This window comes from Sinohyriopsis cumingii, chromosome 6, assembly GCF_028554795.1.
Source record: "Sinohyriopsis cumingii isolate HCF-2022 chromosome 6, ASM2855479v2, whole genome shotgun sequence".
Classification (NCBI taxonomy): domain Eukaryota; kingdom Metazoa; phylum Mollusca; class Bivalvia; order Unionida; family Unionidae; genus Sinohyriopsis; species Sinohyriopsis cumingii.
In genome coordinates this window covers 156912028-156937601 of record NC_142966.1, presented here as the reverse complement: position 1 = coordinate 156937601, position 25574 = coordinate 156912028, and the positions used below count along the sequence as shown (strand labels likewise).

General features: G+C 35.3%; 1 protein-coding gene across 3 annotated transcripts in view; it reads left to right on the top strand.

Annotated features, from left to right (window-relative positions):
* The window catches only part of LOC149798348 (neuronal membrane glycoprotein M6-a-like), a 37630-nt gene extending 12127 nt beyond the window's left edge, over window positions 1-25503 (top strand). Inside the window, exons 4-8 of one of the 3 annotated variants that reach the window (XR_016421998.1) lie at window positions 671-833; window positions 4438-4535; window positions 5000-5065; window positions 16624-22743; window positions 22791-25503. Coding sequence is in view for 2 of the 3 variants with exons in the window: in XM_089963494.1 (XP_089819620.1) it covers window positions 671-833; window positions 4438-4535; window positions 5000-5065; window positions 14808-14951 (471 nt within the window). In the remaining variant the exon portion in view is untranslated. Of the gene's footprint in view, window positions 1-670; window positions 834-4437; window positions 4536-4999; window positions 5066-14807; window positions 14996-16623 lie in introns of all 3 variants that reach the window. The other 2 variants (XM_089963494.1, XM_089963495.1) reach the window with 2 other exon arrangements.
* Window positions 25504-25574: the final 71 nt, after the last annotated feature.

The window sequence follows — 25574 nt, the reverse complement described above, 5'->3', positions numbered from 1 at the left end:
ACATCATCATTTTAATTTAAACACCATATAAACAAAATAGTGTATCATTTATTTGTTGAACAGTCGCTGGTGTTTACAAATACACTCATTAGAATATTGGTTTCTTTAAAGTACTGAGAGAAGCCTTCAGAGGGGCAGTTCTTATAATTGCAGTGATAATGATCAACTGTTAATTAGTCACGCTGGCTTCATACATGTTTGCTTAAGTCTACCACTGCTGACAAAAATATGAAAAGGGGAGCAAGGGGAGCGGGGCAGAATGAAGTATGTCATGGCGATATATTACAGGGAGAAATTGTGTGACCTTTAAGAAATTCACATGTATCAGACCAAAAGCTTGGGTTTCTAATAGCCCGGCTTAAATTTTTGCTGTTTCATATTTTATAAAAAAATGTTGAATGCTTTAAATCTAAAGATAGAAATAATTAAATGTATTACATTTCCTTTGAGATGAGAACTCACAAAACATTGCTATATCAAATTTCAGTTTATTATGATTTATTTATAAGCTGAACATTGCCTGAATGTGTGGTGCCTTTTATTTATATATATATATATATATATATATATATATATATATATATATATATATATATATATATATATATATATATATATATATATTTTAGCATATATTCCATCAGTAATGCTTCTAATTATCTGATTTCAGTTTATGGTGATATGTTACCTGCTGAATATGGCCTGGATGTGTATCACAGCTGCCTGTGTGGTGCCCGTGATATTATATATCAGCATAAATTCCATCTGTAACAATGATATCTACAATAAGAATGCCAACAGTGTGACTACCTGCATCAAGCTCTCACAGTTTGGTAATTGAATGTTTTGTATTACTCCTTTCCACACATTGTGTAATATTAAATGTTTTTGAAAGTAACAGAAATGAGATAAATGCAATATATCAGTCTTCAGTGCTATTATTAATTAGCGCGGCTGTAAAATTTCGTGAACATTTCTTGTGTGTCATTCATATATCCAGTACAATTCTTCCTCATTATAATGTGGTAGTCGGCATCACTAACCACATAGTACATATGTTTTGAACAATGATATGTATGGAACTGTGATATATTGAGAATACAGTAATATATGGAACTGCGATATGATGGGAACCATCAGAATAATGGTGTTTTGAAACAAATGATAGAAAGCACTAAGCTTCACCTTGTTTTTACTCAACCTTTATCATTATACATTTGTATGATTTTAGTCATGAGACCATAGTAGTACTATGTTTTATCCAAAAATCACATTGTAATCTCTCTGTTAGACAGCAGTTTTAGTATTAGCTTTACAAATTTCTTTGTATTTTGGATGGCAAAGTTTCAGCTTGCTACACCTGATTTCGAACTTTGCTCCAGCTTTCAGCTAATGTGAAGACATATACTAAAGTGTTTATGTGTTTCTGTTCATTTGCACTTGGTGCTCAGCATTAAGTGGTTAGTGTTAGAACTGGTCGGCCTGGTGTCAGGATAATGTGACTGGGTGGGACATCATGCTACATGTCTGCGGCATGATGCCCCAGTGCTAGACATCACTATAAACTGTCACATTGCAGACATCATTGCGATATGAATGAAAAATTGTCAAAGCGAAGTTAAAAATCCAAATCACACACACACACACACTGTTCATTTGCTTGCATACTAGGATCAGATTCTTAATGATGGCATCAAATAAAATTATTAAACATATTCTAAAGTAAAGGTTGATGTAAAATATTGTTGGCAAATAAATAGTATGTATTGGATCATCTTCCAAAGATTGTTCTTGAACAAATACCATGTACCAAATGCCAATATTATTATTGTTATTATTATTATTATTAGTAGTAGTAGTAGTATGAGATTTGATGATATAGGAGGTGTGGAGGCAAAAATCATCAGAATTATATGAGAATGTGACCAATAAATATAGCTTTTATTGTATGTTCCAGCAAATGTGTGTGTGTGTGTGTGTGAGACCCCTTTACTTCATGTAAGCGCATTTAGATACCTCTACTCCATTCTCATGGAAGTACCTTTGGATGCCTCTACCTGATGCATGGAAGCAAATTTGGACAATTCTATACCATTCTCATGGACTTCTGCTGTAAACATCATCCATTTTTAACTGGTTTTCGTAGCGTCATCGTTGGGGAAAAACCCCTATTTGATACTTCATTCATTGATGTGAATGACCATTACTTCAGATCACATGGTTGCTGTTTAAGATCTAATCGGAATCTGCCACTTAAAGTAACCAGGTCAGATTCTCCACTCTCCAGATGGAGGCCACAGATTTTGTTCAGTACTTTCTGAAGCTTGCACGATTGGAATCATGACTATGAAAGCTTCATTAACTTAGGTAAAGGCTTGATGTTGATGTAGGCAACAATGAGTTTCTATAATTTATCAAATTCAGATGATTTAGTGATGTAGACATAGACAAAGAACTGGTACATTTTGAGTGTGAGAAATGGTGGTTATAGCTGGTCACATGGCTTCACTGGCTTGGTGGTCATGAGGGGGCCATGAGTGGCCAAGTGGTCTAAAGCACTCACTGTTCCAAATCACTGCCATTTCACCTCTGTCTGCATGAGTTTGAGTCTCAGGCTTGGATAACATGGGTATGTGAGAAAGCTTGCCAGTAAGTGGGTAAGTGGTTCTTCCTGGGGTTTTCCAGGGTTCTTCCTCCACCAGTTATACTGACTGCCATATATAGCCTATCTTGTGCTGAAATATGGCATTAAACCCTACAAAAACAACAACAACAAGTTCTCTTTAGAGTTTAAATCACATTAAAAAATAATCCTTGAAAAATAAATATAAAACTAAATCGATCATATTTTGCTCTTCAGTCTTACTATAAATATTAGATGTGTAACAAACATGTAACATTTTAAAAATTGATATTGAATGTAACATATACTACACTGCTATAACAGTTAACAGACAGGACTATGTGTATGGAATCAAATAGGTAACAGGTGTTCTATTTATAGTGCACTGCACTTTGTGACTTTGGTACATGTATATCAACTGCCTACAAAGCCATACATTTTATGAGGTAAGGGTTAAATAACTTTTAATGTATAAAGATAAAAGTTACTGTTGTTTAAATTCAATGTCAGTGTCAGCAATTGTGTGTTTAATACCAGTAATACATCACCTGCTACTGCTGCATTGCTTTCCTTTTCTGGAATGCTAAGTCCACAGTTCAAGCTAAATATTCCCTCATCCAGTTGATGCACAGTGTCCTCAAAGATACTCTCTTGAAGGACCTATCATTCGATTAGTTGGCGGTGTCTCATCTGGGTCTGATTCCAAACCTAGATAAGTCAGATCTCATCACTTCTCAAGATGAATTTCATCATTGATTAAAGCATTTCTAACAGACAGGCAGCTGAGGTGTAGATGTATCAGGTTTGAGGTGAGATGATCACCAAGAGTTCTTCAGGAACTTTGTTCTTGGGAAGAAGCAACCCTTCATATAAACAACCTTTAAATATAGGCAGTATTCTTAGCCCTACAGGGTCATTGTTTTTATGGTTGCTATGGTTGCCTCAGGCAGTACATCAGTTGTAGTTTACCTCAGGCATCAGGGAGGTACATCTTTTCTTTGTATGAAAGTCTGGAACCTCCTCTCATGGGCAGTCTCAGAGGAGATCACTCTTGGAGACTGCCTTAATATCCTTGCAAGATTGTCTGTCCAGATGGGATCATGTGGTCTCATAGAATGGTCTTGACACTTGTCAGTATCAGATGCATTTTTTTAAATCTAAGAGGGTAAGACCATTAGTGTTCACTAGGTCATTCAACAACAATGTCCTAAGCAAAAACAAGATCTGCAAAAGCATGATACTAGTATTTAAGAGTCTGTATAAATCCATATGCACAAAATGCATTGCGGTCTGAGAAAAAGTAACAGATAGTCATAATGCACAGACCAGATCTTCAATGAATATCCATCCATGTTTGAGATGAAAATATGAACAGAAATTTAAACATATGGCTACTCTTTTGAATCATCTGGTATGTGTTATTGCAGAATCCAAAAATTGTTAATGGGCCAGCATTGCATGTACTACTTCATCTAAGATATTCTTTTGGTTCAAAACTGCAAGGAATGCTATTACAGATTCTGCAATAACATGGACCAGATGATTAAAACTCATACACAATTAGATAGCAAATACATAATGGATACAGCGTTGTAATTTAGAGGCATCACAAACAATATCTACTCACATTGATGGCATTGTCTTGCATCTGAATGGATGAAGTTCTTGTCACTTTAGAGTTAGTTATTCTGACTTGATTTCAATCAGATTTGTATATAGGCTAATTGGATGGTTAAAGCATCAATACCCTGTTTTGAATGCTTTATCAATATCATGGATACTTTTTTATGTTTTTGTTTTTTATTTTCCTGCAGGAATATACAGAAACCAGACATTATCTCTAGGAATTTCACCCTTACCTGGAAAAGACCAGTTATGTGAACAGACCGAATTGAGTCGGTTCTGTGACAGGGTAATTACAAGGAGAGACATTACATTACTGTATTTAACTGGTTGAATAAAATTCTTAACAAATCCTGTTTGATTCAATGTATCTAATAGTATGCATTGACAAATCCTGTTTGATTCCATGTCTCTGATAGTATGCATTGACAAATCCTGTTTGATTCCATGTATCTAATAGTGTGTTGACATAGAGTATTTGCAACAAGTCAAATTTCTTTAACAGATTTGCTAAGTGTATTGCTGAAGATTGAAATTTTAAATTATAATATATGGTCTTTTTCATTAAATATTTAAAAACTCATGTTCTAAGTTGATTTGTCAACTTTAAAGTTTGTCTAATTGATATTTAATGTTTTCATTGAGTAAGAACTTGTATGAGAGAGAGAGAGAGGAGAGACTCCAAGTAATGATTCCAAACTATTATTGGATATTACTCAGTTCACAGAGTTAATTGTTTTCTTTTTCTTTTAGATTGTAGAAGCAGGTCCTCTCTTTTGTGTTGCCTTTGCTGGGGCCTTTATGATTGTCCTAGGATTGGTATGTTCTTACTATTTCTTGAAGTAGTTTATACCCTGAATCTCACTGTGCTAAATAGTACATTTAGTAACAAACTTACTTTGCACATGTGAAATCGAAGGTCCAGTTCAGTTGTCGGTTTCGTAAACCTGACATAACTTATTGTAAAGTCAAAGTGAAATAAATTTAATTGAATTTACTTAAGTCTTTCTGCTATGGTTGCCTCTTATGATATAATTCATCATAATTACCAAATTCATAATAACACATCTGCATACCTTAACTTTTTCTTACTAAAACTCTCTTAAAAAATGTTCCTATTTAAGAGCATAAGCCTTCCTCCCCTGATGATTTCTGGGAGGGAAGCAGCTGATAAAATCCACCCATAACATCCTGATTTTCTTGGAGCTTTCCATGGCTCATACCGGCTGCTGCTCTATCCCAGAAACTTTTTGGGTTAAATTGATATCAAAACAGATCTTGTAAAGAATTGCATTGGAGCAACCATATTGGGAAAGAAAATTAATCTCCAGAGTGGTGTACTCCCAATTAGATGAAGGGAGCTAACTCATCTAGCTTGAACAGATGTGATGAGGAATTAATAGCATCATCTGTGTGCACTTTGTCTGGACACTGACAACATGACAGACCCAGTACATACGTTATGTATCTATGTAACCATCACTCTGATTTGGTATACATAAGAAATGTTTTCATTGGTTGATGTTCAAGTTCTATATAACATCATCACTTGAACCTTAAATGGTACAGGAGGGCCTGTAACAGATATCATTGTAGCAATGGCAGCCAGCATGCATGAAATTCATATGTAAAGGAAATGGATGAAATTTTTATTTGCAAAGTTCATTTCAATAAAAAAGATTTTCATTTCATAGCAATAAAAATAAAATATTGATAGTAATCAGTCTTTAAAAACAATGCACTGCATCTTTTGCAAGAAGACCGTTCTGATGGCCTAGTGGTTAGAATGTCTGCCTCAGATGCGGGAGGTCGAGGGTTCGTACCAAAGACTTATAAAAAAGATACTATCAGCTGCCTCAAGTTTTCAAGGGAAATAAATCTTTCTGGAATGTTTGCATTGGATATTTCTTGTATAAATCCAATATGGTGACAGTTGTGTAATGATATTATTGATATGTCATTGTGTATCGGTACCCTACTGCATTTCATGGCAGGACAAATTCTTCCATGTTGATATTTTAATCCTAACTATTACTCCATACATGTGACTGAACAGAGAAGTCTGCATAAGACAAATTAGTAAACTTGAAAATATGTTTGAGAATGCTTTGACTTTAAAAAGGAGAAGATTTTCAATGAGAATGGAGAAGTTTTCATCGCAGCACATGTCTTTGATTTTCTTATCCCAGTGAGGACCCAAAGTATGAGAAGTATTTTGTGATTTCCATGTTAGGGAACATTATTTTGACAGCATCTGTAAAATCTGCTACATAAATGTTAAAATGGCAGATATAAATTTTAAAAAACTTTATAAATTAAAGCGTTTACATTTTCTTAGCCTGATGTGTTTAACTTTAGTCATAGTAGTTCTTTAATGTAAGTGAAAATGCAGAGCTTATATTATTATGAAGTCCATCTTTCTGTTACTGTTTTCATTTTTTCTTTAAATATGCCATTCGATCATAATACCTTAGTAGTCATACCTCACAAATCCAAACCTGCAAGGCTTGCATTTTGAAAAAAAAGGCACAAGTTGTCTGGTTCCAAAGGTGAAAGTTAGTAAGAGTGGTCTCCTCATGGATAGAGGGATTTATATCAGGTAAGTATCATCTAAGAACACCTTTTACTCCAAAAGATGGTGTCTGCAAAATAACTCAAGTTTTACACCAGCTATCTTCAGCAGACTTTGTGAATGGTATGTACCTAGGGTGATTAGGCTATTTATTTTGAGGTTAAAAGCTGAGAGGTCAAGGTCACTGACTGAAAGGCAAATCATGATTTCAGCACAGTAACATTTATTGTTATATTTCACAGAACTAGACCAAACATTATAGATGGCTTGCACATAGGGTAAGGAAGAAGCCTAATGATGTTCGCTCAAAAGGTCCAGGTAAAAAAAAATGGAAGTTTGTGGATTGCTTACATTTTGGGTAAGAAAGTGACTAATTGATTTTGTGTTCAAAAAGGTGAATTACAAGTTCACTGAGACAGATAGAAGAAAAATTGGTTTTAGCTAATTTTGTCAGAGGCCACATGATTTTATAGAGTGGTCGTATGTCTGTTGTGTATCATCTGTTGTCTGCCCATCAGCATTTGTTTCTGAACACTAGTGGCTTTATTTCTGATCAGATTTCATTCAGACATGGTTTGTAAGTTGTCATCCAGTTGAGATTGATCATGAGTGACGTGCATGCATATTAATGAGTTTATCTAGTGTATGATTGGTTGAGCTGGTGAACAAAATAGAACCCATATTTCTGTTCAGATTTTTATTTAACTTTGTACGAGTTCAGTCATGTGCAACATCCACAGATACGAATTAGATGATGTTACATCTTGCTGAGCTTGTGATTTCTGAAAGGCTCTTGATCAGACCTGTATGTGTGCTTACATCATCTGTACAGGCCACATCTTAATAGGACTTAATATATAAACTTACATCATCATGATCTCAGATGAATTAGATTATGAGAGACATCCACACAGTTCACAATTCAGACCACTTTGGTGGCCTGGTGGTTAGAAAGTCAGCCTCAGATGCAGGAGGTAGTGGGTTCAAACCCTGGCCAATTCATACCAGAAACTTATAAAAATTGTAATATCAGCTGCCTCACTAGGTGCTCAGCATTAAGAGGTTAGTGTTAGGAGTAGTTGGCTTGGTGTTAGGATAATGTTGTTGTTGTTGTTATTGTTATAGGGTTTAACGCCATTTTTCAGTACAAGAATGGCTATACATGGCAGCCAGTATTAATGGTGGAGGAAGAACCTGGGAAAACCCCAGAAAGAACCACAGACCCACGATAAGCTACCCGCAAGCTTTCTCACATATCCACATTGGCTGAGCCAGAGACTCGAACCCACACAGACAGAGGTGATATGGCAGTGATCCGTGATGGAGAGCACTTTAGACCACGCGGCCACTCGGGGCCCCATAAGGATAATGTGACTGAATGGGATATCATGCTACATGTCTGATGCATGATGCCCCAGTGCTAGACATCACTATAAACTGCTGCACTGCAGACATCATAGCGATATGACCAAAAAGCTGTTAAAAATCCAAATCACACATTTACAAACACACAAACAACACCTTATGTTTAATTTAAGATGAGTAAATGTAATACTTTACCCATATGACTTTTTACTATTTTAATTATAAAGCAAAAATCTTTAAACCACTTCTAAAAAACAACTTGAAAAGAATTTGATCAGAATTGACAGAAAGCATCCAATTCACCATCCAATATGGGTGATGTTAACAAAAAAATAACTGCTTAGTAGAATTTGACTAAATTTGACACAACACTAGAGACAACTATTTCCTTTCCAGGAATAAATATTATTAAGCAAATGGTAACATTTTTAGAGACCCACCCCCCTCAATTTGAAAGTTCAGGCCATATTTCCTTCATTATCCATGCTGGGCTAATAAGTCAGATTTGGAATTGTTGCCCCATGAAAAAAAGCTTAGACTGAATGCCCTTCAGATATATACAAAGGATACTGATCAAATATGGCTGCCATTTAAACAACTCTTATCCTGCACAATGAGTTAATACGGCAAACACCATTGGTTTATTTTCCACCATATACTAATTATGTATGCAATTCAATCAAAATTTAGTTTAAAATCTTGGGTTGTTTGAAGGAATATGTAACAAATTATTTTTATCTTGTAATACTTTATATTTACATTTATTTTTTGGATTTATCTTTCTCAAGGTTTTCTTGTGCAATTATTATTATTTTTTTATAGAATTTTATGTTTAATCAGTTCTTTGGAGCCATAATTGTGCTGATGTGCCATGAAATGTTTATACATAATAAGTTTATATATACACCCCTATACAGATAAAACATTGAAAAACAAAATTAAGGAAGAAATCTAAGATTCTTTATAGCAAAAGGAGATAAAAATGATGGAAAACTGAGAATCTGTTTGTGGGATGAGAAATTGCCTGACATACTCTGCTGGAGAATGTCTGTAATTTTCATTGGCTGAAATAGTCCATGACATTGAATTAAAGAAGAAAGCAGGCATGATGAGAATTAGTGAAGAAGAAGAGGAAGAAGAAGCCAAATAGAGAGGATTGATAGATCATTAATGATAGAACCCACTTTGACAAGAGGCCATGTACAGGACCAGTACCATGTCATGAGACCTGGTTGAAGGTGAATTTGAGACCAATTTCCAAGGTTTTTTAGTTGACTGTGTTCGTGGCTTTATTTTATTTGGTTCGATTAGCAATAAATTTCATGGAAATTTATATTAATTTTGATTAGAGCTTTTGTGTTAAAAAGTAAATCACTTGACTATTCTGCATGAGGTTTTATCTCTATGAAATTTATACCATTATGTTGATAGTTTTATGGGTAACACTTTGGCAAATTTCATTTTAATTGAAGCAGAGTTAAACTAACCGTTTTTTAAAAAAGTAATCCTCTCTTATAATCAGTCACACATTATCAATGAGTCCCATGGATATAGGTACTGACTAGGCTGTTGATCCCTCAACCTGTACAGAAGTCATCTGGACATTACGACCTTTGAGTATTGGACAAATAATGCTGATATGCCATCAAACATGAGGAATAAACTGTCAAACATGGAGGAATAAACCGTCAAACATTGAGGAATAAGCCATCAAACATTGAGCAATCAGCCTTCAAGCATGGAGGAATAAGCCATCAAACATTGAGGAATAAGCCATCAAACACTGAGGAAAAGCCATCAAACATGAGCAATATGCCATCAAACATTGAGGAACATGCCATCAAACATTGAGGAATAAGCCATCAAACATGAGGAATAAGCCATCAAACATGGAGCAATAAACCATCAAACATTGAGGAATAAGCCATCAAACATGGAGGAATGAGCCATCAAACACTGAGCAAAAAGTCATCAAACATGAGCAATATGCCATCAAACATTGAGGAATATGCCATCAAACATTGAGGAATAAGCCATCAAACATGGAGGAATAACCTATCAAACATGAGGAATAAGCCATCAAACATGGCAGAATAAACCATCAAACATTGAGGAATAAGCCATCAAACATGGAGGAATGAGCCATCAAACACTGAGCAATAAGTCATCAAACATGAGCAATATGCCATCAAACATTGAGGAATATGCCATCAAACATTGAGGAATATGCCATCAAACATTGAGGAATATGCCATCAAACATGAGGAATAAGCCATCAAACATGGAGGAATAAACCATCAAACATGAGGAATAAGCCATCAAACATGGAGGAATAACCCATCAAACATGGAGGAATAAGCCATCAAATATGAGGAATAAGCCATCAAACATGGAGGAATGAACCATCAAACATTGAACAATATGCCATCAAACATTGAGGAATAAGCCCTCAAACAAAGAAGAATAAGCCATCAAATGTTGAAGAATAAGCCATCAAATGTTGAAGAACAAGCCATCAAATGTTGAAGAATAAGCCATCAAACATGAGCAGTATGCCATCAAACATTAGGAATAAGCTATCAAACATTGAGGAATAAGCCAAAAATAAGCCATCAAACATGGAGGAAAAAGCCATTAAACATTGAGAAATAAGCTATCAAACGTGGAGGAATAAACCATCAAACATTAAGCAATAAGCCATCAAACATGGAGGAATAAGCTGTCAAACATTGAGGAATATGCTGTCAAACATTGAGGAATATGCTGTCAAACATTGAGGAATAAGCCAAGAATAAGCCATCAAACATGGAGGAATAAGCCATTAAACATTGAGAAATAAGCTATCAAACATGGAGGAATAAACCATCAAACATTAAGCAATATGCCATCAAACATGGAGGAATAAGCTGTCAAACATCGAGGAATATGTCATCAAACATTGAGGAATAAGCCATCAGACATGGAGGAATAAACCGTCAAACATTGAGGAATAAGCTATCAAACATGGAGGAATAAGCCATCAGACATTGAGGAATAAGCCATCAAACATGAGCAATATGCCATCAAACATTGAGGAATAAGCCATAAAATATTGAGGAACAAGACATCAAACATGAGGAATAAGCCATCAAACATTGAGGAATAAGCCATCAAACAATGAGGAATATGCCATCAAACATGAGCAATAAACCATCCAACATGGATGAAAATACAGAATATAATTAAGCCTGGAAACATTTGTTTTGTAAAATATGCAGTTAACAGCATTGGATGAAATGTCAACCTACTGACCCCAATTTCTTGGCCAACTTGACTTGCATTTGGCTTTTAAGCAGATGACAGCCAGGTGTGTGATCTCAGTCAGGACTACTTGCGCCAATGTTTTTGAACTTCTTAGAATTTTTCATGAGTTACTTTCAGCATAATTAACAAAACAATTATACTTACGAGGGCATCTTGTTCGTATATATTTGCTACTTTCTATGTTATCAATTCCAAGCATGTAAAATTTTAGAGCTTTGCCTCAAACAGGTTAAAAAGGCATTGTGTATTTCTGTGCAATTTCAACGAGTGTCATAAATGTTCATCCATTTAAACCATGTTTCACCTGCATGATGTTCAGTTATGCAGGGCAGGTACGAAACATTTGGAAGGTCATGTAAAAGAAATGCATTAATGCCAAGGGCTAATCACTGTAAGAATGACAACTACAGTTACTTGTAAATATACTTCCATTTGGGCCAGTGGGTGGTGAAATTTACTGAATCATAAGTAGGTGTCATTAGTCCAGAGAAACTATCCATATAACTTTCTGTTTTGTGCAGCTTGGAGTAGCACCAAAGTTGAACTGCATTAGAATTTTTTTTTACCTAATTGTTGTTCACTTTTTTATGTCAGCCATTTTTACGGAGTACATTATGGAAACATCCTGTCTGTCCATTACTTTTTTCTGTTCTGCACAATAACTTTGGTTCATCAGCACATTAATCCACCAACGTTGTTGGATAGCTTGTACTTGGGTATAGGAAGAGCTCTCTATTCAGGGTGAAAAGGACACAGGTCAAGGTCGTTGACTGAAAGAAGAAAAATGTGCACAGCAACTTGCGTTCTACAGTCTACATTTATAAAACTGTGTGAATAACTGCACATGGGATAATGAAGAAGCCTACCAATATTTGAATAAATGGTCATAAGTCATGGTCACTACTACTGAAAGAAATATACCTTCTGCACAATTAGTTGAGTTCTCCACAGTCTTCAGTTATTAGGGGTTTTTTTTGGATGACTTGCAATTAACATAAGGAAGATCCCTATCAATTTGTGTTTGAAAGGTCAAGGCCAATGACAGAGTTGAAAAATGGATTGCACATAATTTGAGTTCTGCATCACAGACCTGGACTAAATTTTGTGGAAGTAACAAAGAAGCCAGTTGATTTTAGGGTAAGAATGTAAAAAGTCAAGGTCACTGACTGATTGAATGAAAATGTTTTAATATAGTTCTTCATCATGAATGTTGACCAGTGTTTGTGCAGGGTTTACACTTAAGGTTTGAAGAAGTTTATTGAAGCATCCTACTGACCCAGATCTTTTGATCAGCTGCTTTTACATTTGGCTATTTGCAGCTGTCCATCAGATGAGTGATTTCAGGCCACTTATGTCTCTTGTTCAAATTGCTTGAATTATCGCAGTGAGATGTATCAGCAGTTGAGATTATTCATTTAAATTTTTTGTTGAGAAAATATAAACACAAGTAGAGGAAGAGGTACATGCCTTTTTGCAGAAAAATGCAGTTGAGAGGGTGGAAATTTGTCAGACTCGGATTACTGTTCAGTTTTTCTCATGTTGAAAAAAAAGACGAGAAGGTTTCAGCTTTCCACCTTAAACATATATCTCCAGGAAGAATGCTTTAGGATGGAGATTACTACCTCAGTCAAGAATGCCATATTCATGCAGCCAGATGGTCTTATTATTACAGTGCAATGACCTGCACAACCTATTGGAATATAATCCCAGGAGATTACCAATGGATGGACCTTCTATTACAGCACAGGTTGCCTTTCCTCCACAGCAGTCCACAGATTCTTCACCTTCATGCTTGGCAAATCTCATGCAACCAATCCATCTGGACCCATTTTCAAGGAAAGTTGCCAGCTGCATTGCCAAAGCTAGGAGGCAATCTGCTTCTGGGGTTTATGATGCAAAGTGGAGAATCTTCTGTGATTGGTGCAGTAGAAAATGCATTGATCCTAGCTGTCTCCCTTTGAGTACAGTTGCAGATTTTATTTTCTTCAAAACAAGGAAAGAGAATGTTCAGTGACCACTGTTAAAAGCAAAAGGGTAGCTCTTTCTAACAATCACAAGTTCTCTAGGGGTTCTGCCAGAGTCTCATACTTTTGATCTCATCAGGTATTTTGAGCTTCAGAGACAGGTATCTTGCTCACTAATGCCTAATCTGTTCTAAACACCCTTATGAACATTTGAGTGATGCTTCCATCAAGAACTTTAACCATAGAACTGTTTTCCTGCTATCCTTATTGTTAGTACAGAGAAGATGCAAACTTTGTGCTTTGTCAGTTGTTTAAGTTTCAGTGGTAATTATGATTTGGTTTCTCTCCTTTGCGAACCTATGTTTCTGGATAAGAATAAGGTACTTTCAGTAGCTCCACATCCTGTTGAGATACCTATTTCTCATTCTTGTCTCTGCTGGGGATGATCAAGATAAGCTCCTTTGCCCAGTTAGGACCTTAAGGAAATATTTGGCTAAAGAGAGAAGGAAGGGTTGAAGCATCTCGTCCTACCTCTGATATTTCAGTGACCACTGTTTCCAGGTGGATTGCCATTACTATCAAGAGAGCTTATCAGTCCCACACCGAGGGGTTCCTTTCTTTTATATTAATTAAAGCCCATGAAGTTAAGGCTATTGCTACATCTTGGGCCTGTTGGAACTACTCCCTTTTGGATGATGTTAACGGGCAGTCTCACACTACCTACTTTTACCTTCAGTCTTTGGCACATGAGAGTCAAGGCATTATTTTGTTTGGTCCTATATTGATGGCACCGCATGTGGCCCAACCTTCTAACAGCTTACCATAGTGAAAGCCCCTACCTTAGGGGTAATGACAGTATTTTTCTATACTAGATTTGTTGAAGCTATCAGCACTTCTCCTAACTGGTAAATTAATCTATGCAATAATAGCAGTTTTAAAGAATTGTGGGTGGGGGGTAAAACATATTTTTATTACGTAATACCTACCTGCTACTAATGCAGAGATGCCCCACCACACACTGGCATCCTGTACTCTAGGTCCATATCCAAAAAGAATGATATTTTGTATGTTGGTTGTGACTTAGGAGTCAGACTGGGATCATGTTTTGGCACTCCAATACTAACTGGAGGAGAGGATAATTAGCTTGAACTGGGGACTAGAGTCCCAGAAAAGAAAAGTAAAAACAGCCCATTTTTTATTATGGAGAGCAGGGAAACATGCAAGTATCTTGCCCTGATTGGCTTGTATAAGAAAAACTGCAGGCTTCATTTGCAGGGGAAATAATTTTAACGTTGTAGAAAATAATTGATATTCTGAAGCAGAACCTTCCAAGCTGAATTCACATTTCTTTTTGCAGACTCACTTTTTGGTTTGCCTGTCAGCAAACTATACAAGAATCAAGATAGCGAGGGAATTGACAGAATACCGAGATGCAGTTGATATGGACGATCTTGAGCTAGAATATTGCTTGGATGAGGGTGGGGCTAGGAACAGTTTCTAATTATGAATCAGGGCCTAGTCTCCAGGGGCAGGGAGAGATCCAGGGTACAGAATACTGATTGTATATAAATGACTTTACCATTTGATGCCAAAAAAAAAGTGATCCTTTATATATGATGCAAGAGAGAAGATAAACAACACCAACATGAATAAACAGTGTAGCAGCTATGCACCAGTTTTGTTCCTCTCATCAATTTCAGTACAAAGGTCAATTTAAATTCACAAGGTGACATGTCAGCCACCCATGTGAGCAACATCAGACCCACTTAGGCCTGATGTTTCATAATAACTTTAGCTTTAGATCATGGACCTTTACCAAAGTGTGTGGAGGGGTTGCACTTAAGGTGAGGAAGAAGTCCATTGATTTTGGGGTCAGTGGTTTTTAAAAAAAGAGCTTTGCATAGTAACTAGAGTCAACAATGCCCTATTATTAACCACGCGGAGGACTATTAAACATGGGCCGTACATATAATGTACAGTCCATGTTACCATTTAGGATAATCTTGTTATTCTTTGTACGCAAATCATTCAAGTCCACCACTGTTCTATCTAAGCTGCAATAGAGAGGGCACTTCTCTTTCTGTCTCTCCACTAGTAGTGCCCATCCCTCTACCTTTGTCTACAAATAACTAGATTGAAATAGAGTGGGCACCTCTCTCTCTGGCTCTTCACTAGCAGTGCACATCCTTATACCATTTTCTACAAATAACTTGATAAATACCTTATTAAAACTGTTATTATATGTTTTCTTTTTGTGGAGTTTGTTTGTTGAACTTTTCAGTTTTATTTTATTCATGATAATGAAGGTATATATATATATATAGCATTCTTCCAATGCCATGTAATGCATGCTGTTATTTTAATCAAGTGGCAAGTCAGGAGATGTCTTCTTGTAGCCTTGGGTATTAAGCAGTGTGGCCACAGAGTAGTAGCAATTTCACATAGTAGTTTCTCCATATACACAAGTTGCAACATGGGATGAGGAAAATGGTACCGTATGTACTTGCTTATAAGTCGAGTCAAACTGCAAACAACAAAAATCCCAATATTCCATTTTATAATGTGTCTACATTTCAGGGTCTGTATTGTTTGTTTGATTAAGCTTGACAAAATGCACAGAACCAGATTACTGGCATGTTATGTGACAGAAGATCTGGGTCCGTGCAGTTTGCAGTTGGACTCATCTTATAAGTGAGTATATAAAGTATTTTTGAGTCTCGGATTCGGCCAATGTGGATATGTGAAAAAGCTTGCCAGTAGCTTCTCGAGGGTCGGTGGTTCTTTCTGGGGTTAGCCTGGGTTCTTCCTCCACCATTAATACTGGCCGCCATACATAGCCTATCGTGTGCTGAAAAATGGCATTAAACCCCACAACAACAACAACAAATAAAGTATTTATTGGTCTCCTCAAGCACATTGACCTTATCCCTTCATTTCCAGGGGAAAAATATGGTTATATCTGACAAAACTTTAGTGTATTAGATAAAAGTAAAATTTCATGCAGTAATTGGCATGTAAAATGTGAATTTGAGTTTTATTTTGCAGAGCAGAGGAAACAGTAGTATTTTGTCCTGGTTTGCTTATCCAAAAAAACCACAGACTCCATTTGCAGGGGAGATAATTGATATTCTAAAGAGATAACTTGAATTTTCAATTCATATTTCTTTTTGCAGACTCACTTCATGATTTGCCTGTCAGCAAACTACACCAGAATTAAGATATCAAAAGAATTGACAGAATACAGAGATGCAGTTGATACGGAGGAACTAGAGCTAGAAAACCATTTCGACAAGTCCGTCTCTAGAATATGAAATCCTTCCATCACCTCTGAAATCATTGACCATTATAAAATATTGTAATCCATTAACTTTTATGAAGACTCCATATTATCATTTTGCAATATCATTGTAACTTTCATGGATTTTTTTCTTGTCCATGAGGCTGCATAACACAGACATGAATTCCTAACCCAAATTTAAATTGGCCTTCCATCCAGCTGGGAAATATTACATAATCATGCAGAATTGCCAATTTTAATCATGTATTCCCATGAATTTATTGCCTTTTTATCTAATCCCCCATGAATTATATAAGGCTGTATGTCTTTATAGTTATTTTAATCAGGTTGTTCTAGAAATAAGCTTGGCACACTGCAGTTAGATTTGATAAGCATTCTTTGGGGAAGAAAAGTGCCCCGCCCCCATCTCTCTCTCTCTTTCTCTCTCTCTCTCTCTCTCTCTCTCTCTCTCTCTCTCTCTCTATATATATATATATACCATGTTTAAGTACAGTGTTCCCTTGTGCTAACACTGTTCATCTGTGAAGGTGTACGGTGTTAATAGCAAGGTTGCCTTATATTTGGGTACATTTCATGGAAAATGAAAATCCATCAGTATAATGAAATTCTTTATTACACCCATATATATTGGGATTGAGTTATACTGAGGCTTTTTTAGTATGAGGAACCACTGCATAAATGGCCATGAAATAGTAAATGTTTTGACCAGATTCTATTGTTAGTCAGTTTTTAAAAGATGTCAAACTATTGCAAGTTGCAGACATATGCCCATGCTAAAATTATATACATTCATTCTGTCCTGACTGCAACTCCTATGCTGCTATACTAAGACTGCATATTTTGACATCAAAGCGGTATGGATGCATCTTGCAAGTGAACATGTGTCAAGAACCAAAACTGGGGTAATGTTATCTCCTTATTAGGATTGAGTAAAAATGTATTATTTATGTCAAGCTCAAATTTCAGTACCTTTTCACCTATTCCTATCAAATGTACACCACAAGTGTGGAGATGCTGCCAGGGTGCACAAATGTACAAATCATGCAACATTTGTATGAATTCGAGTGCTTGGAAAACAGTGATTTGCAAAACTCCCATAGATTAATTTAAAGTGGCACTTATAAAAATGTACTTTGCACAATATACAATTTTTTATTTAACTGTTAAGATAAATGAAATTAATAAAAATCTTAAAAAAGGATATATACTATCAAACCACCTCTGCTCCTAACAAGCATATAATGACCTTGATAGTCATTGATAGTCACAAAGCTAAAGAACATAATTATGGAACTGATGAGCAATAGTAGTCAGCAGAGCACCGATTCAAAAAAGTGAAATGTTGGCAAAGCTCATGTTGATGAAAAATTTTGTTTTTGAGCAGAGATATTTAAAAGACGATACTTATGAGATTGTACATGACAACCAGAAAGAACAGTTTTCCAACTTTTTCAAGCTGACTAAGAAAGCTGTATGTATACCCCTTAAGACAGTAGAATATCAAAGGGTGTTCTCAGCACACAACACAGATAAGGAAAGATTTAGCTCAGAAATGATAGATTAAAGCTTATACAACTAAAGGGAACATTTTTTGAAAATTTTGATTTTAGTAGAGTCATAACCAAGTGGAGCAGGATGAAAGAGAAGTGAATGTTAGCTAAATATAGAACTGGGACTGTTTCCTCCCCACTTTTGTCTACTCCACCAGTATTTTGGTGACAAGGGGGAAATCATTGCAGCATCTCAGCTATTGCATTTTAGTTGTTGTTGTTGTTGTAGGGTTTAACGCCATTTTTCAGCACAAGATAGGCTATACATGGCGGCCAGTATTACTGGTGGAGGAAGAACCCTGGAAAACCCAGGGAAGACCACCGACCCACAAGAAGCTACTGGCTGGCTTTCCCACGTACCCACGCTAGTCAAGCCTTGGACTCAAACCCACGCAGACAGAGGTGAGATGGCAGTGATCCAGAACGGTGAGCGCTTTAGACCACTCAGCCATTCGGGGCCCTTTATTGCATCTTAGAACAAAAGCATTTTACACAACAAAGTCACCATGAACTCCTTTCTGTAATTATTTTGAACACTATTTAAATATAGGATGCTCTAACTTAACCTTGTTTCACCGATTGCATCTACTAATTTCACCAAATAAGAGTAATTATTAGTGTGCCAGACTTGTTATCAGAGTGGTCTGTAGCACTCTTTACCGATCACTACCATCTCATTTCGGTCCATATGAGTTCGAGTCTTTGGCTCAGCCCATTTGGGCATGTGAGAAAGCATGTCACTAGCTTTCTATGGGTTGGTGGTTCTTCCTGTCTTCTTGCTCCACCAGTTATACTGTCTGCCATGTATAGTCCATCATGTACTAAAAATGGCATTAAGCCCACAAGAACTTATGACCAGAAGGATGTGGTTCTGATCCTTCCATTGAATCAGCCCATGACAGCTGTGTGATGTGTCCCTAGGGAAGACACTTTACTTGATCCCACATGATACAAGCTTTATGTGTTGATGAGCTAAAATAATTGTAAAAAACCCACTCTAACGCCACCAGATATGTATTGCAGGTGCATCTGGGAGTTAGATGTATTGCACACCAAAATTATTATTGTTGTGACCTATTTTATATATTTCCATAATACTCTTAAAGCTACTGACTTGTCTTAAATAATATCTTGTGAGCCTCTGTTTACTAAATAATTTGATGTAACCATCATCATAAATGTACATGTGGTCTATGTGACAATATTTGTGTATGTAAAATTTGTTCTTTTTTGTAGAGAATATAAATTTTGTATACCAGTCTGATAGTGTTGATTGAATAGTGTGAAATGCATGTCTGACTCTGTAACCTATTGTCCTTATTCAATTTAAGACCAATTAACTAAAGGGTTTTTATTATTTTTTATTTTATTCACAGTGGACTTGTGCATTCCATAATTATCATGTAGAAATCAAGCAAAATAATGTTTATTTTTATTGTCAGGTTTTATAAATATTTTGTGTGATCCTTGTTTAAAATAAAGATTACAGTTAAATTATGTAAAGATATCTTAACATATCAAGTGTAAACTTCGACAGAAATATAATGTGCATATTTCATTGCACAAAAAATAATTATGAAAATAGCAGACTTTCATCTCATTAGAGTGTGTGTATAATATAAATTTCATACAGATCCAATTTCTAAATTTACGTGAAAGAACAAATGTTTTGCATGGTTATCAGCAAGTGTTTCCAGCATATCATTAGGCCTCATTTAAATTTTAGAATCTCACTTCATATTTTACAGTACTCTTGTTATCTAACATATTGTCTACTGTTGCATAGTATTTCTGTAACCTTTAACTGTATTTACTTTATGGTTATCATTAGTTGTTTCAATTTCTTAAGTTTTTATGAAATTGCTGTTCATTCTGTACCCTTTCAAGAGTTCCTTACACTTAAATCTCGACTAAAGTGAGTTATTTGTTCTCCAGATACTGTTACTTCTGTGCACTTTGAAATGCAGTAGTTTCGTAAAAAAATCAGTATAATTTTATACAAAGAATGAATTTTTGGTTTTCTTGTTTGAAGGATTTTGAAAAAAAGGCATTAACAGAAACCTCCATATTTGACCTTTAGAGCCGCTGTAATGCCTAGATCTAGGATACTTTTCATGATGTAATATGGTCTTTAAACCTTGATACACAATCGTTGTTACAAAATTTAACCTAGTTGCAAAGTATCACAGTTGAAAGAGAGGCTGTTTATAAAGGAACTCATAAAATGTTCTTTAATATTAGTAAAAGTGTATTTATATCAACAAATTATAATCCAAATTTTTATTACTGATAAGAAGAAAAAAATCAGGACCTTGGCATTTGTAAGGTAGTGCCCGATGCAGTGTTTAACATGGGTTACTTTCCTGAATCTGGCACTGCATCAGCAAAATTGAAGTGATCATCATATTTGGTCAAAACAAGCCGAAATGTGTCTCTCATGAATACTGTGATAACATTTAGAGGCAGCCTTCAAGCTATGCATGGGAGGGATCACAGTTCTGATGACACACATGGGTATTTAAGTTGAATGGGAGTGTCTTTTATTGCATGTCAGTTTTTTTATAAAAAAATCTTAGAATATGATTTGAATTGTTAACAGCTTTGCTTCTCTTTTTTGCCCCCACCCATGAGTTTGTGTAAATTTGAAGGTTTGGCATTGTTATTAAATATAGGAGATAACAGTCCAGAAAATATCACACCAAAACTCTTGTTCATTTTTGCCAGATATGACTTTCTTTATGGAAAAATGTATTGACATCTTCCGTTGAGTTTTGTCAGAAGTAGCGAAAGAAAGATGGTGAATGGATAAAAGAAAATAATTTGGATTTTAGTAACTTGATTCAGAAAAAGAGAATATGTCTTAATTTGATGGCTCATTTTGTCATCTGTTTTCTTGATCCCTGTCATGAATAACCTGAAAGCCTCCTCCCATGGTACTTTTGACGCCAATGCTCTGCATGAGAAAAGTTGGCAGCTTTGTCAGTTTCAGATACATTTGAGAAGAAAGATTTTTTAAAAAAAAATTCTTATAGAAAGGTTTACCTGAACAATGGTGGACAATAATACAATGGAAAAAAAACTTGAGAGGTTGTGGCAAATATCTCGGGGGTCCAGCAGTGCAACTTCTAATAAAATATAAACCATTTACTAATAATCTAATCATGTTCTTATTTTTCAAATTTAAGTGAGTTATAGGTAAAAGGTTTGAAAATATTTTGTAAGTTCACTCTCTAACTCCTTGAAATACAATTTTATTTTAGGGTAATCCACTTTTGTAAAATCAGTGATAAAAGTGCAGCTCAAAATGATGTTTTCATTACATTATTGCATCATCAGTGTATCATTTTTTTACCTAGATGTATCGTAGTACTATGAATTCTGGGAGAGGGAACGATTTATGACCTACTGTAAATTAGTCATGTAGGCTTTCTGTTGCAGAAAACCAGTGTGACTTCTGTAGTTGTGTCATACTGAATAATTTCAATTACTAACATAAAAAAAAATTTGTATTTGATAAGGAGTCTATTAACATTAACTTGTGCAAATTTGATGAAGTTTTAAATACTCATTCAACTTTTATTTTATGAGCAATTGGTGTCAGTGTACTCTTTTCTGTACTTTTTCTTGTAATGACCCTTACTTAAGGAAAGATCTTCAGCTAAGAGTAGTGCAAGAAATGCATACCAACTACTACATATTTTTTAAATTACTCTGTTACTTGGATTTTTACTATTTTGAAATATCACCAACTACTACATATTTTTTAAATTACTCTCAGTTACTTGGATTTTTACTATTTTGAAATATCAACAACTGCTACATATTTTAAATGACTCTGCTTGGACCCTTTGCTATGGAGAAATATCACCAACTGCTACATATTTTAAATGACTCTGCTTGGACCCTTATCTATGGAGAAATACCACCAATCTCTACATTTTTTTAAATTACTCTGCTTGGACCCTTAGCTATGGAGAAATATCACCAACCTCTGTATTTTTTAAATTACTCTGCTTGGAATCTTAGCTATGTAGAAATATCAGTTTGCAAACAAAAGTTAAATGCTCTAACATTTCAAAAGTAAAGGAAGATACACTTTTTCAGTTTATATAAAGGGTTTTTAAAAAGTCGTTAGTACATTTCAAAAGAGATATACTTTACATAATGTAAGCATAACACAAATTCGGTTACATCTTATACGTACCAGTGGATTGTGTTGGGCATAACTGAATTTTCATAATCTGCATATTTGCTACTTATGTTGATCCGACCATTTATTTGCCTAATTGCTTTATTTTTATATTTGTAAGATCTAGAAATAACTGGATATTTTTTGCCTTAGGTAAATGGTTCATGTGTTTCAACAGAGCTATGTATTTTTGTTTTGTGTCATTGAAGAAAAGCTTTTAGTAAGGTAATTTGTAATGGTCCATCATTTCCTAAGGGTGGACAATATCTTCTTTGAGACTGACATTATGTCCATTTCCTAAAGGTGGACAGTATCTTCATTGAGACTGACCATTGAAGCATTTCTTTTTCTTGGCTATGAAAACTCTGTTACTCAAATACTCCATGTAGTTTTTAGTCATTTATGTGTAATGGTATAAAATTATATGTATAATATTTATAAATATTTAAAAAGCCTTGAAACACCATAGAAAATGTCATTCTGCTGGTCTTTGTTTACATGATTTTCAGTCGAAATAAAACTAAAATGATTCTGCCCAAAAAAACAACTATCCAGTTGGAGGACCTTCTGCATGTTAGGTACAGTTAAAAGTATATTTACATATGTCCAGATTTTTCATGCTCAAAATTATTGTAAATATGTTGTATGCAGAAAATTGTTAAAATAAATAGCAAATGTGTACAGCGGAAAAGAAACCACACTCTTCTTCTTTGGTTGACCCCATCCAATGGCACTTTCTGGTGTAAGGAAGTCATCAACATACAAACAGTTAAGCAAACAATTTTAGTGAGCAAATATTTTAGCAAATTTGCAAACAAAATCATTTTTGCAAAAATATGTGCTCAGATAATGTGATGAAACTGTATGTATGATAGAAACACAGACATATTACCAAACAATTCTTGGGGGCCACGAGTGGTCTAAAGCACTCACCATTACGATCACTGCCATCTCACCTCTGTCTGCATGGGTTCGAGTCTCAGGCTCGGCCAATGTGGATATGTGAGAAAGCTTGCCAGTAGCATCTCGCGGGTCAGTGGTTCTTTCCGGTGTTTTCCTGGCTTCTTCCTCCACCATTTATACTGGCAACCATGTATAGCCTATGGCATTAAACCCTACAACAACAACCAAACAGTTCTAAAAGATGATGATTGGGTTTGGATATTAGCAGACATTTTCATTAGTATCATTTTACCCTAAGGATTTAAAACCCAAAAGTGAACAGATAACTTGTTGATGTGACATCATGGAAATTTCCTGATATTTTATGACTTTATTTAGCATTCCCCATCGTTGGATCAGTTTCATGAAGTTGAAATAATCACAGATCATTTTATCCATGCATTGGATCAGATTCATGAAGTTGAAATAATCACAGAACATTTTATCCATCGTTGGATCAGATTCATGAAGTTGAAATAATCACAGATCATTTTATCCATCGTTGGATCAGATTCATGAAGTTGAAATAATCACAGATCATTTTATCCATGTGTTGGATCAGATTCATGAAGTTGAAATAATCACAGATCATTTTATCCAGCGTTGGATCAGATTCATGAAGTTGAAATAATCACAGATCATTTTATCCAGGTGTTGGATCAGATTCATTAAGTTGAAATAATCACAGATCATTTTTATCCATGCATTGGATCAGATTCATGAAGTTGACATAATCACAGTTCATTTTATCCATGCATTGGATCAGATTGATGAAGTTGAAATAATCACAGATCATTTTATCCATGCATTGGATCAGATTCATAAAGTTGAAATAATCACAGATCATTTTATCCATGCATTGGATCAGATTCATGAAGTTGAAATACTCGCAGATCATTTTGTCCATTGTTGGATCAAATTGATGAAGTTGAAATAATCACAGATCATTTTATCCATGTTGATATTGCACAGCATGCAGGCACATACCCATTTTCATTAAAACATCAATGGGTAAAACTAAGACAGATTTTTTTATTTTTAAATTCTTATGTTACACAAATATTTATTGTAGATAGTGACTGTTCAATCATTCACTCCATTTTGTCAAATCTGCAGAAGGGCTGTTTCATTTAACAAATATGGTACCCAGGGAAGGCATTTTTAAAAAAAATATATTCTTGGGTACTTTGATTTCAGAGATCATATTAAAATGATAAAATTCTAAATTGCATCAGTGGGTGAGTACCTTACATTAAAATTGTCTTCCCTGGGTCCCAGGTATGTTTTACTGGAAAAGTCTTTAGCAGTGACAAGACATAGGTATCTACAGTTTCATCAGTATGTAAGATTTTTGTCTGAAAGTTTTGTGTGATTAGTAGTTTTGAAAAGTCAGATACTGTATTCTGCAGTGTTGTTGATGGTTTTTAACAGCACCTTTAGCAAATTATTGGCTGTATAGTTTGGAGGAAATGGAAGCTATCTGGTAAGGGCACTATGAGTGCATTATTGACTGTATCATTGGGAGGAAATGGGAGCTTAGGTACTTGGAGAAGTTTATTGGCTGTATCATTCAGAGGAAATGGAAGCTATCTGGTAAGGGCAGGTTGAGTGCATTATTGACTGTATCATGTGGAGGAAATGGAAGCTATCTGGTAAGGGCACTTTGAGTGCATTATTGGCTGTATCATTCGGAGGAAATAGGAGCTACCTGTAAGTGCCTCTCCCAAAGACAAACCAAGGCAACTAACACATGATGGTCTTGGTGGGTATTGAACCCACAATTCTTGAATTATTGATATGCCATTCTACCAACTGAACTACCATTGCTTCCTCTGTATAACATCCTTGTTTAATTATCCCAACAACAGGGGAGTATTTTGAATAGGACAAGAATTATAAAGCCTGTTAATCTGTCACATATATTCACTTTTGGCCCATATACTGTTTGTGTCATGAATATTTTTCAAAACCCTGTATGGTTGTGAATTTTGTATTGTTGCATACAAAGAATGGATGATTTTAATTTTGTATTTGTATATTGTACTTTTTAATAAATAAAAAAATTTGAAAGATATGTTGATTGGTTTCCATAGGAAATGGATCAATAGAGGGAAATACAAGATTCTAAGAGATGGTGTATCACAT